Raw genomic sequence first — 11,118 nt, 5'->3', positions numbered from 1 at the left:
AGGTCTCGGAAGGAATTTCCGTGGGTGTAGAGCCAAAAGGCTCGGAAGGAATGCAGGGATGGAATCTTGGATTTCCAGTTTGATTTTGATCAAGGATTCATGTATGCGGTAGAAATTCATCCTGGGGGATGATTGGAGGTGTCGTCAGTGTATCGGGTTTTCCCAACCCGAAGATGCTAGAGCTAGTTCAGCATGGGTATGAGATTGCGACGGAGAACTCGTGGGATTGTTCTAAGGCTGAAGGATGTGTTGTCCTGTCAGCATGGAGTGGATAAAGTTGGGCTCAGACAGGGAATTTCGGTGGCTCATGGTTATTTCAATCTCATATGAGTCGAGTGATTGTTGTGATTTGGGGCAAGTGAAGTATCATGGAGTGGTACTAAGTTGATAAGTTGGTAAGTGTGGTTGTCAGAGGGTGAGGCCGGTGGCCGGCTTGAGGCGGTGAACAGAACACCGCGGAAAGAAAAATTAGGGTATGGGTTTCGGTGGTTGTGTTTTGAGGAACCTGGTCTGGTTAATGCCAGGTGGTGCATTCCAAGAGTAGTCCCGGAGATGTGTTGCCGCAGGCTTTGAGGACGAAGCCTAATTTAAGTGGGGGAGAACTGTAACATCCTGAAATATCAAGAGTAGAGTTGAAGGGCTGAAAGTGTAAGTGTGAGAGGGCAACTCGGCGAGTCCACGAGTGGACTCGTCGAGTAGGGTCGTGACTCTAGTCGCGTGTTAAGTGACCAACTCGACGAGTAGCTTGGGTGGACTCGGCGAGTTGGTGCTGAGTGGAGAAAACCCTAATTTCAGAGGATGAGCCCTATATAAAGAACATAACACTTCTTCCCCAACCTTTTTACCATTCCTTGAGTTCCAGAAACCCTAAATTCGCGAGGAGACCCCCATTATTGAGTGAATTAGAGTTTGGAGAAGGATCTTTGGTGCTTTAAGCTTGAAGATTTGGAGGCTTGTATCAGAAAGCTTGGGGAGATTAGGAATCTACAGTTGGTTGGGCTCATTCCAGGGGTAAGGAACCACTTCCTTAAGCTTTTTCTTCATGGGGTTCATGTGTGATGGTTGATATGACATCTAAATTGAGATAGAGGCTTGGATCTGAGGATGCTACTTCAGATCTAAGCTTATGATGGTCCTATATGTCCTAGAGTCCCGATTTTTGAGTGATTGGTGAAGCCCTTTTGTCCCAAACCTTAGCCCTAAAGTGTTAAATGCCTAGATCTCCTTGGATCCACGTAAAGTTTGCCACTTTACGTGATGGATGGCTTGTAAAAGAGTAGATCTATGGTTTAGAGCTTCTGCATGGCTTGGAAAGCCTCTGTATGGTTTCAGATCTCGGGGTACTCGGCGAGTCACAAGGGTGTACTCGCCGAGTTGCTTGAAGATAGGTTGGAACGCGACGAGTTGGAAGAACAACTCGGCGAGTTGGATGAATATGGTAAGGAACTCGGCGAGTTGGAAGAACAACTCGGCGAGCTGGTTGCAGATAGCCTTGGACTCGGCGAGTCTGTTATTGGAATCGGCGAGTCTGGTCGTAAGGTCATAACCTTTCTTCTGGTTGAGCTGTGAATCGGTGAGTCAAGGGATGACTCGGTGAGTCGAGTGTGAAAGGACTCAGAGTTGTCGTACTCAACGAGTCTTGGGGTGACTTGGCGTGTTGAGTCGCGGATTAGGGAAGTTCTGTGCATGGGGACTCGACGAGTCATCGGGTTGACTCGGCGAGTCATCGAGTTGACTCGACGAGTAGAGTCAGTAAGGGGTTGACTTTGACTTTGACTTTGACCAAGGGCTGACCAGTTGATTTCCAGGGGCATTTTGGTAATTGTTGGCATTTATTTTGAGTCTAGTGTTTTGGTGTTGGCCAGTGGTGGAGATCATATCAGTGGTCGGAGCAGCTTGGGTTTATCTGTTCAGTCGGCAGTTGCGAGGTGAGTTATCCTCACTATATCAACATGGTCTACGACACCAAGGCCGACCCTTTATCGGATTGTGATCTGGGTATCGTTGTTATGTTATTGCTTTGCTATGTTGCATCCTGGTAGTTAGGATGGTATATGTTAGAGACCTGGTTAAGGTTGGAATCCTGGTATATAGGATGATGCTATGCTAGTGACCGGTTAGGTCGGTATCCTGGTTAGGACGATGTTATGCTATGTGATCTGTTAGATCGGTTTGATTGGATGTGATATGTTATATGATTGAATGTTTATGTGCACATGGTTGTTTGGAATGGGGTTGGGTTGAGGCGGGACCTGCTTTGTGCTGTAGGCCAACATACCCAGGGCGGACCGGTTATCCCGAAGGCCCAGCGAGCAGTCCGAATAGGCTGTAGGCCCCAAGAGGGCGGACCAGACGTGCCGAGGCTTGGAGAGTGGACCAGACCGACTGAAGGCCCAGTGCGGGTGGACCAGTCATACTATAGACTCAGAGAGTAGACCAGGTGGATTGAAGGCCTGGTGCGGGCGGACCAATCACACTGCAGACTCGATGTATGTGGTTAGACTCAGAGAGTGGACTAGGTGGATTGAAGGCCCAGTGCGGGCGAACCAATCACACTGTAGACTCGATGTATGTGGATAGACTCGGAGGGTGGACCAGGTGGAATGAAGGCTGGTGCGGCGGACCAGTCACACAGAAGACCCGAAGTGCATGGTTGTTCTGTGTTCTGTTATGTTATGGCATGTTATGCGTGTATGGTATATGTGGTTGGTATTTTGGGTATATCTCACTAAGCTTTCGGGCTTACAGTTGTGGTTTAATGTTTTTCAGGTTCTTCAGGAGACTGTGGCAAGACAAAGGCGTGATCCTACCGCTCCTCATGTTTATGTTTTATGATGTGGTTCTGGGAAGACTCTGAAATAATTGTATTGAAAACCTTTTTGTAATAATTTTATGAAATCGGGTTGTTTTTGAAAAGTTTAAATTGGTTGGAATTTTATGGTCATTACAGCTACGAGAGAAAAGTTTCATTTTAAGACCAAACATTCTAACAAAAATCGTTATGAGGTATATTGTGAAATTGAGAATTGTAGTTGGCGTTTATATGCAAAACACATTGTTCCCATTGATGAATTTGAAATCAGGAGTTTCAACAACATGCACACATGTTCGTCATTACAGATACACCCTAATCATAAGCATGCTAATAAAAAAGTCATGGGTACTATATTGCATGAGATTATGGGAAAAACTCGTTCGAAAGTTTGGAGGCCTAATGAAATATCAAGGGATTTGAATGCTTTGCTGGAAATTAATGTAAATTACAAACAAGCTTGGCGTGCAAAACAATATAATATGGAATTGTTGTTGGGATCTTCTGAAGAATGTTTTTCCAAACTTCCTATCTATTTTGACAATTTGAAGAGGCATAATCCCGGTAGAGTGGCCTATATACAAACAAATTCTAAAGATTGTTTCGAGTGTTGTTATTATGCCATTGGGGGCACGGTAAATACAAAAACTTGTTATTTAATGTATAATTATTTGTAAAAAATTGTAGAGTGTTTATGTGTTCCATTTTAATATATTGCACACACGAGCGTTCAAACGTTTTTGTCGTAAAGTTATAATTATGGATGGTGCGCATTTGAAGGGTGATTTTAAGGGAACCATATTGCATGCAATAGCTATGGATGGGAACAACTAGATAGTGCCCCTTGCACACAGAATATGCAAAAAAGAGAGTGGTCTTACTTGGACATGGTTTCTTGAAAAGTTGTATGAATGTGTTGGTGATTGTCAAGAATTGACTTTTGTAACTGATCGGGCCGATGCAATTCGGGTTAGTATTGAAAATGTCTTCCCTCAAGCTCATCATGGCGTGTGTGATTTTCATCTACTAGGAAACATACTACACAAGTTTGGGAAAAATGACAAAACAAAAGTGTTGTTTTGGGGGCTTGTGAAAGCTTACAAAAGAAATGTTTTTGAAGAATTGTGGTCTAGATTGAGTTCTACTAGGACGCAAGTAGCGGCGTATCTAAGTGAAATTCTGCATGCTAAATGGACTAGAGCATATTCCACGTCGAAACGGTACGATTACATGACCTCCAACAGTGCAGAGTCCATGAACGCTTTATCTGTATATGCAAGGAAAATGCCTATAATACACCTTCTTGAGTTCTTCCGTCGTCTTTCTCAGGAATGGTGTAACAAGCTTCGCATCGATGGAGGTATGAAATTAATTTAGACTTTAATTATATCTAATAGTAATTTAATTATATATATATATTCTTTACAGAGAAACGTTCAACAGTGCTAACCGAGTGGACTGAAAAAGTAGTTAGTAAAAATGAAGAGCGTACGACAGGATAGTCTGTTTCTGGTGTTTCAGATGCAATATATCAAGTGCATAATTTCAAACTTGGTGGCATAGTTGATCTGCGGCAAGAGACTTGTACATGCAAATATTGGGAAGGAACTGGGTTGCCTTGTGGTCAAGTCATAATGGTATTAAAGCACTCGAAAAAAACTAACTTCAGACATTTGGCTATAGATGCTTACAAAATGGAAACGTACCGGAGTACGTATGAGGAGTCGGTTTACCCCCTTCCAGAACCGTGTGATTGGGAGATTCCTTCTGAGATGATGGTTGTTAAACCCCCGATAATGGATACACATCAAACTGGTAGACCAAGAAACAAAAATTGTATCCCGTCACAAGGTGATGAACCTATAGTAAGAAGGTGTAGTAGATGTGATAGTACAACACATAATGCAGCGACTTGTCCGACATTGGTCCCAATGAAACCAAAAAAGGCTAGAAAAAATAGTGTGCCATCATGTAGTAACACAAAAAGGGAAAGGGAAAGGGACACAAATGACTCAAGAGATGGTAGAGACGCACGGGACACAAGAGATGCGTTGGACGAGTGGGACGCAGAGAGAAGACTATTGTTCAACGTTTGATTTGAATGATTGATGGTGTATTTATTATTAATTATGTTTTGTTTTAGAGGATATTAATTTGTGTACTTTGAAATGGTTTGCTTATTTTAAAGATGATTGGTAATATTATGTTTATCAATTTATGTTTTGTTTTAGAGGATATTAATTTATGTTTTGTTTTAGAATACTAACTAAAAAATGAAGATAATACATTCAACAAACCAGAAACATATATAGCAAACGTACAACAACAATAATTAACTTAAGGGAATTGCACACGTACAACAACAATAATTAACTTAAGGGAATTGCAAAGGATACTTTTCTTTCTCCATTGTTTTGTAGTCGTCCCTAATTCGTACGTATTTTATCTTCCATATGGTCCTTTTGCCTCCCAAGTTCTATCATTTCCGCATCCTTGCCAGCTAGCCATTTTTCAGACAGTTTGATATTCTTCTTAGCTAGTTTTATCCAATCCTCATGGTCTTTGATTTCTTTTTTAGTATTCGCCATCCTTTCTTCAACCTCTTTGCACTTCGCCGCAATGAAGTCACGACGTTCAGTGAGAGCTCGAGATGACGCTTTATCTTTTTTTTTTGTTGTTCTTCAACCCATTGTAGTTGTTGCAAAGTATCCTCAGACATATACCCGTCTCTTAAATTTGGTGATGAGGTAAGAAAAGGGTCGATCGGATCACAATAGAAACAATCAACTTCGTTGCACGAGCAAATATACAAACTTGAAGACGAACTCATTTGTAAATTTATAAAATATTTATAACTCTATACCACAAATCCAACGACCATCCATGACTATATATAGTCCCTTCAACTCCGCAGAGAAGTGTCAGTCTGCAGAGCTGTTTGTCAGTCCGCAGAACTGTATTTTCAGTTCCTAATAATGTTTGTCAGTTCGCAGAGTTGTTTGTCTAGTCGTTGTCATCCATACTTTATTTATTTAAAGGTAAACATTTTTTATTAAAAGGTAAACATTTTTTATTAAAAAATAAACAATGCCAATAGACCATTACAACTACGGTTAACATACAACTGAATACAAATTAATATAGTTCAACTGAATTGTTGTGGAAGTAAGACCACAACACTTTCAAGTGGTATTTCCCAATGCCCGCGGGTTGGAATAGGATTGACCATCTCAGTTTGATAACCATTTCGATACACCGCGATGCTTAACTTTAAATTTACCATTCTATGGATTTCTGCAATTTCAAGCCTTTGTAGTGAAGCTATAACATGCTCACAAGGTATACCGCATTTTTTCCATTTACTGCAACTACAAATACCATGATCTAATTGCACAGATTCGGTTGTTGAATACTTACTCACTTCATATTTGTCGCTAACAATATTCCTAAACCTACAACCATCCGAGTGCATAAATCTTTTATGAATCACCTTAAGTGCATAAGGCGTTAAAAGACCATGAAAATCTCCTGTGAAATGTACTGAATGAATAAACAAAAATTATGATGGCATAATGTATAATAACATATCAATTGACCATTTAAGTGATGTCCTAACTTATAATTACCTCCAAAAGCAGCTCGTTGAAGATACACTACTTGCATCGAGTCATGGACCATTTCAATGATTGTTGTTATTGGAAACTCATGCGTGTTTCTTCTAAACCAATTGACAACGTCGGGAATGTCAATGAATTTAATATTGAAACGTGCTCTAGGAAAAAAAGCTCGTACCCATTTTGCAATGGGAATATTGTCAAGCCAATGAAGATGATTCCCATTAACCTAATTTTATAAGTTATTCAATGATGAGTTTGGAAGAGAGCAATCCATTCTTTCCAAAAACTCATCGAACTATTAGTAGAAATACTGTCCGGCAAGAGATGGTTTGAAACGTCACTACTCACTGCATTGACAATGTCCTCATTTGTTTTTTTAGGACTCTCCTCTATTTTTTTCGTCCTTGTCTTGCTTATTTTCTTCAATTTTGGTGTCGATTGCATCTAAAAAATCAACATGTTTAATCATTATCAATAATGTAATATTTTAGAAATATACCAAATTTAAAATATGATTTTTTACCACTGTGAACGAAGGCCGCTGATACCATGCAACAACCCTCTTTCGTTGCGGCCTACCAATATGAGTCACTATTTTTGTGTCATGTTCACCCACATCTTGTGACGGCTCACCATGCGTAGGTGTAGGCACAACTTTCTCCTCCAAACCACCATAGTCGAACTGTGTATCATGGTAATATGGTTCTTCATCCTCTTCATTTATCATCATCTCCCCCTCCTCCTCCTCCTCGTCTACAAACCGTTTGTTTGGCTCATCTTTTTGATGTAATACACGATCTACTTTAGATGATAACTCAGCCACAACGCCTAGTAGACACTTCACTAATGCCTTTGTGCTACTCTTCTTCTTTACGACCCTCGTTGATGTGTCGCTTGACGTATAAGTTGTTTCTATTTCAAGATGTTGTGAGGAAGAAGCATTTGTGGCAGATTCAGTCAAACATGTATCCGACTTGTACATAGTTCTTCAAGGAGGCGAGGTAACAACAGGTGGACTATTTCGGACCAGACTATGTTGCGGTGGAGGAGACTCTTCATGGTTAAGAGTCTAATTGACGTAGCGAAGATAAAACAACAACATCAACTCCGTCCCGTTTGCCACGACTGGAATAGGTTCGTTGTTAGGCTACAAAAAATAAAATCAAATTGTTAGTTTAAAATGAAAATATGTTGGAATTTGTAAGTATAAGTAATCCTTAATATAAAAACCATACCACAAGCACATTGATTATTCGAGGACAGTTATCCCAAGATAACGGTGTTTTACTTCTCCACGACCTCATCCGCGACAATTCTATCGGGATGCGTACATAAGTATCATGCCATTGTATTTTATACTACAAACCGAAGTTCAATGTTATTATCATATAAAAACAAAACAATGATAAGTAATTAAATTTATTAGAAAATAACCTTAAACGGCAGCATAAAACCAGGAACGGTATACTTGTGTATTTTCTTAGATTCGGGATTGGCCTCCTTGAATTGTCTAAATTCTAATTTCTTAAACATTCCACACATCATCCGCGAAGTATACCTCCAAAAATACGTACCCCATGCAAATCTGCAATTTTCATATTGTATATTATACTTATTATTATTGTATTATATTTTTACATAATATTTAAATGTAATACCTGTTCCAATCATCTCTATTATCAGCAAGATTGTATATTGCAGCGGGAATGCACGTTTTAACGTCCCGTCCGTGGATTCCCTTCAACACAAAAACAAGCTGGATAAGCATCACAACATCTTCATCTTGAACTGCCAAATATTTTGGAGACATAAGGAAGTCTTCCAAATCTTTCAACCGTATACGCACATCAGAAATGTATGGGAACAACTGAGCATGATGACTTGAATTTGACCGGCCTTTTTCATCGTGGAGTAAATCCACATAAGGACCAACTTTTAAACCACAAATGAGAATATATTCCGTTTTACCAAAATCCAAATGCGTCCCTTGTATATCAAAAAGAAACCTCCCCATTTCAAATACTTCTTGAGACCTTACTTCGTGCAACATCATCAAATGCACAAGTAACGGATCACCATGTGGGATATGCATTCCTAAGAATATTCCAAATGGCGAAGCTTCGAATAATTGTCGTTGTGATTGTGTTAGCCGCGGAAAATAATATTTAATGATAGTACCCACCACACCATTTAAAGTTAAATCCGCTTTTTGATTGAGATCTAAGTACTGCAAAACATAAGATTTAATTTAATTTAATTTAATATAAAAGGACATAAAAAAATTAGAAAATTATGTTTAAGGTCATTCCACGGAGGCTTTAGGTCATTCCGCGGAGAAGGCTCTGCGGATAGACCAACACCTCCGCGGATAGACCAAATCTGCTTTTTTAAACAACATATTTCACTCCGCGGAGGGTCCTCTGCGGACTGATATAACCCTCCGCGGAGAGACATACACCTCCGTGGAATGGATCATCACCATTCCGGAACCCACCTGTCGAACTCCATTTTTTGCTATCTAAATTTTTTTATTTTGCCTATTTATTCAGTGCAATATAATTGGTTTTCAACAAATTTCATACATATACTACATTAATCCAAATAAAGGAATGTGAGAAACACCCGAGAGCCTAAACCATCGCTCAAAATATTGGGGAGATTGTCCTTCATTACTACCGGAATGACTTCGTAATCGAAGTCCTGGTCGCCGGTTTGGACGTTGGAAAATGACGTCGTTTGCTATCGTGGTCGCCGGGTGGCTGTCGGTGTTGCCGGAATCTTCGGTGGTAAGTCGATGCGGAGAACCGTCTTTGTCAAAGAGGAATCGGGGGACCAAAGAGGAGGGTCCGATTTTGTCAAAAAGAAGACGGGCAAATGACAAAAATACCCCTCTCCGCGGAGGTAATATCGATCCGCAGAGGTCGCAAGAGGGCCCTCCGCGGAATGCGTGTCTATAAGTGGAAAAGTCATTTTTTATGACTAAATTTTGAAATTGCCCCCCCTTTTTTTGTCTATTAGCGGTATTTTCCTTGTTTTATAGATCTGCCTCTAAATCAAACACCATTATGGATGGAAAAGCAAGAACTCTGTGACAAGAAATCCTACGTTCCTTGCTTGTTTACATCATGTCTGGAGAAATCGTTGATAAAAAAGGAGATAAAAGAGAGAGATGTGTGAAGGCAAATTAGGAGGGATGACTCTCTTTCAGTGGCAACCCTTTTACCATACTCAATGTTGTTTTAAAACTTAGAGCATCCACAATGCAAAAGGTATAAGAATTGAATAGGGTGATGAATAAGAGTTGAATAAAATGTGGGTGATGTCATGGAGTAGAGTTGAATATGAAAGTTGAATGATATTTAATAGAAGAAATAAAGTGGTGGTTAGAATTTAATAGGTGTTTAATGGAGTTTTTATCTTGACCATGGTATTTTGAATTTTTATTTACAAAACCCTTATAGTTTCTAATTTAATTACCAAAGCAATGTGATTTACTTTATAGTGGGTTTAAAATATTGTTTTTCTTAATCTTTTACTTTAAAAAAATTCATATTACGAATAAGATTCAATGTATTAGTTTTTAATTGTAATACATCTTTCTCCAAATTATATTTTCTACAAAAATATTTATTTTCTTTATTTTTAAAAAGTTTTATTTCATACAAGATAACAATTCAAAGGTAGTGTAGAAAATCTATATTTCACAAAAAAAATGCCTTCGACTAATTCAATTGTTTGCTAACCACTATATTGTGTCCAAAACCACATGTCACTATTCTTTTTAATAATTAGGAGATCATAGTGTAAAAAGTAACATTTTTTTTTAGTTTTCTATTCAATAAATTCTTTTACACAAACAACATTTATAGTGTTTTAAAGAGAAAGTTAATAACACAAAATGATATGAGACGACATTAAAATCAATAGTTACAAACAATAAAGTGAAAGTTTTATAAATATTACAAAGTTAAATGTATTCAAAACATATTGAGTAAATGTAACCAAAATTAAAAAAAAAAAACCTCAAAAATATTAATATAAAGTGGATACATTTAAAATAAAATACCAAAAAAATTAAGAAATCCTACTCGAATAAACACAATTATGGATAAGCAGATATTTTTCTTGGTTTGGAAGGACATGTATTCTGATAATGACCAGGTTGCCTACAAATTCCACAAAGATTATTTTTCCCCTTCTTTAATGTCCATTCCATTCCGTAGTCTTGTCGAGCGAGGACGACCTTTTTCCTTTCGTTTTAACTATGAATTTGAAAGCATTCCTTGAATAGTTGTCTTCGGCTAATATGATTCATGAGGAACCGAGAAAAACTCAGATGCCCTAGCAGCTGAATACTCAACAATTGAGTAATATTGTTGAATATTTAAAGAAAGATAGTACACACACTCAATACATGAGAACAAGGATATTTGTATGCCTCCCACGTCCCACATGTGCAAGATTTTTCTCCAAATCAACAACTTGCACATTTTTTCCTTTCTGGGTAACCACCTCTAAAATTCCTTTTGCTCGGTTAAATGATTTCAAGCTGTGTGCAGTAGCTTTTGACATTGACGCTACTTGTTTTACAAGCACATGGGGGTGTAAACATATCTCCTTTAGCTTGAGCAGTTGATCCTAAAGACGTCTGACATCAAAGTAGTGAACCAATCTATAGAATGTAAGTTG

General features: G+C 38.7%; 1 protein-coding gene across 1 annotated transcript; it reads right to left on the bottom strand.

The window, feature by feature from the left end:
* Positions 1-7,498: 7,498 nt before the first annotated feature.
* LOC111903996 (uncharacterized) lies at positions 7,499-8,521 on the bottom strand. Its single transcript, XM_023899807.1, has 3 exons — positions 8,088-8,521; positions 7,864-8,014; positions 7,499-7,576 (listed from the first exon to the last, which is right to left on the bottom strand). The coding sequence occupies exons 1-3, from the start codon at positions 8,519-8,521 to the stop codon at positions 7,499-7,501; spliced, it is 663 nt and encodes a 220-aa protein (XP_023755575.1).
* Between the last annotated feature and the right edge of the window lie 2,597 nt (positions 8,522-11,118).

This window comes from Lactuca sativa, chromosome 4 (genome assembly GCF_002870075.4).
Source record: "Lactuca sativa cultivar Salinas chromosome 4, Lsat_Salinas_v11, whole genome shotgun sequence".
Taxonomy (NCBI): Eukaryota; Viridiplantae; Streptophyta; class Magnoliopsida; order Asterales; family Asteraceae; genus Lactuca; species Lactuca sativa.
Note: the sequence above shows the minus strand (reverse complement) of the source record. Positions and strands in the feature narration are given on the sequence as shown.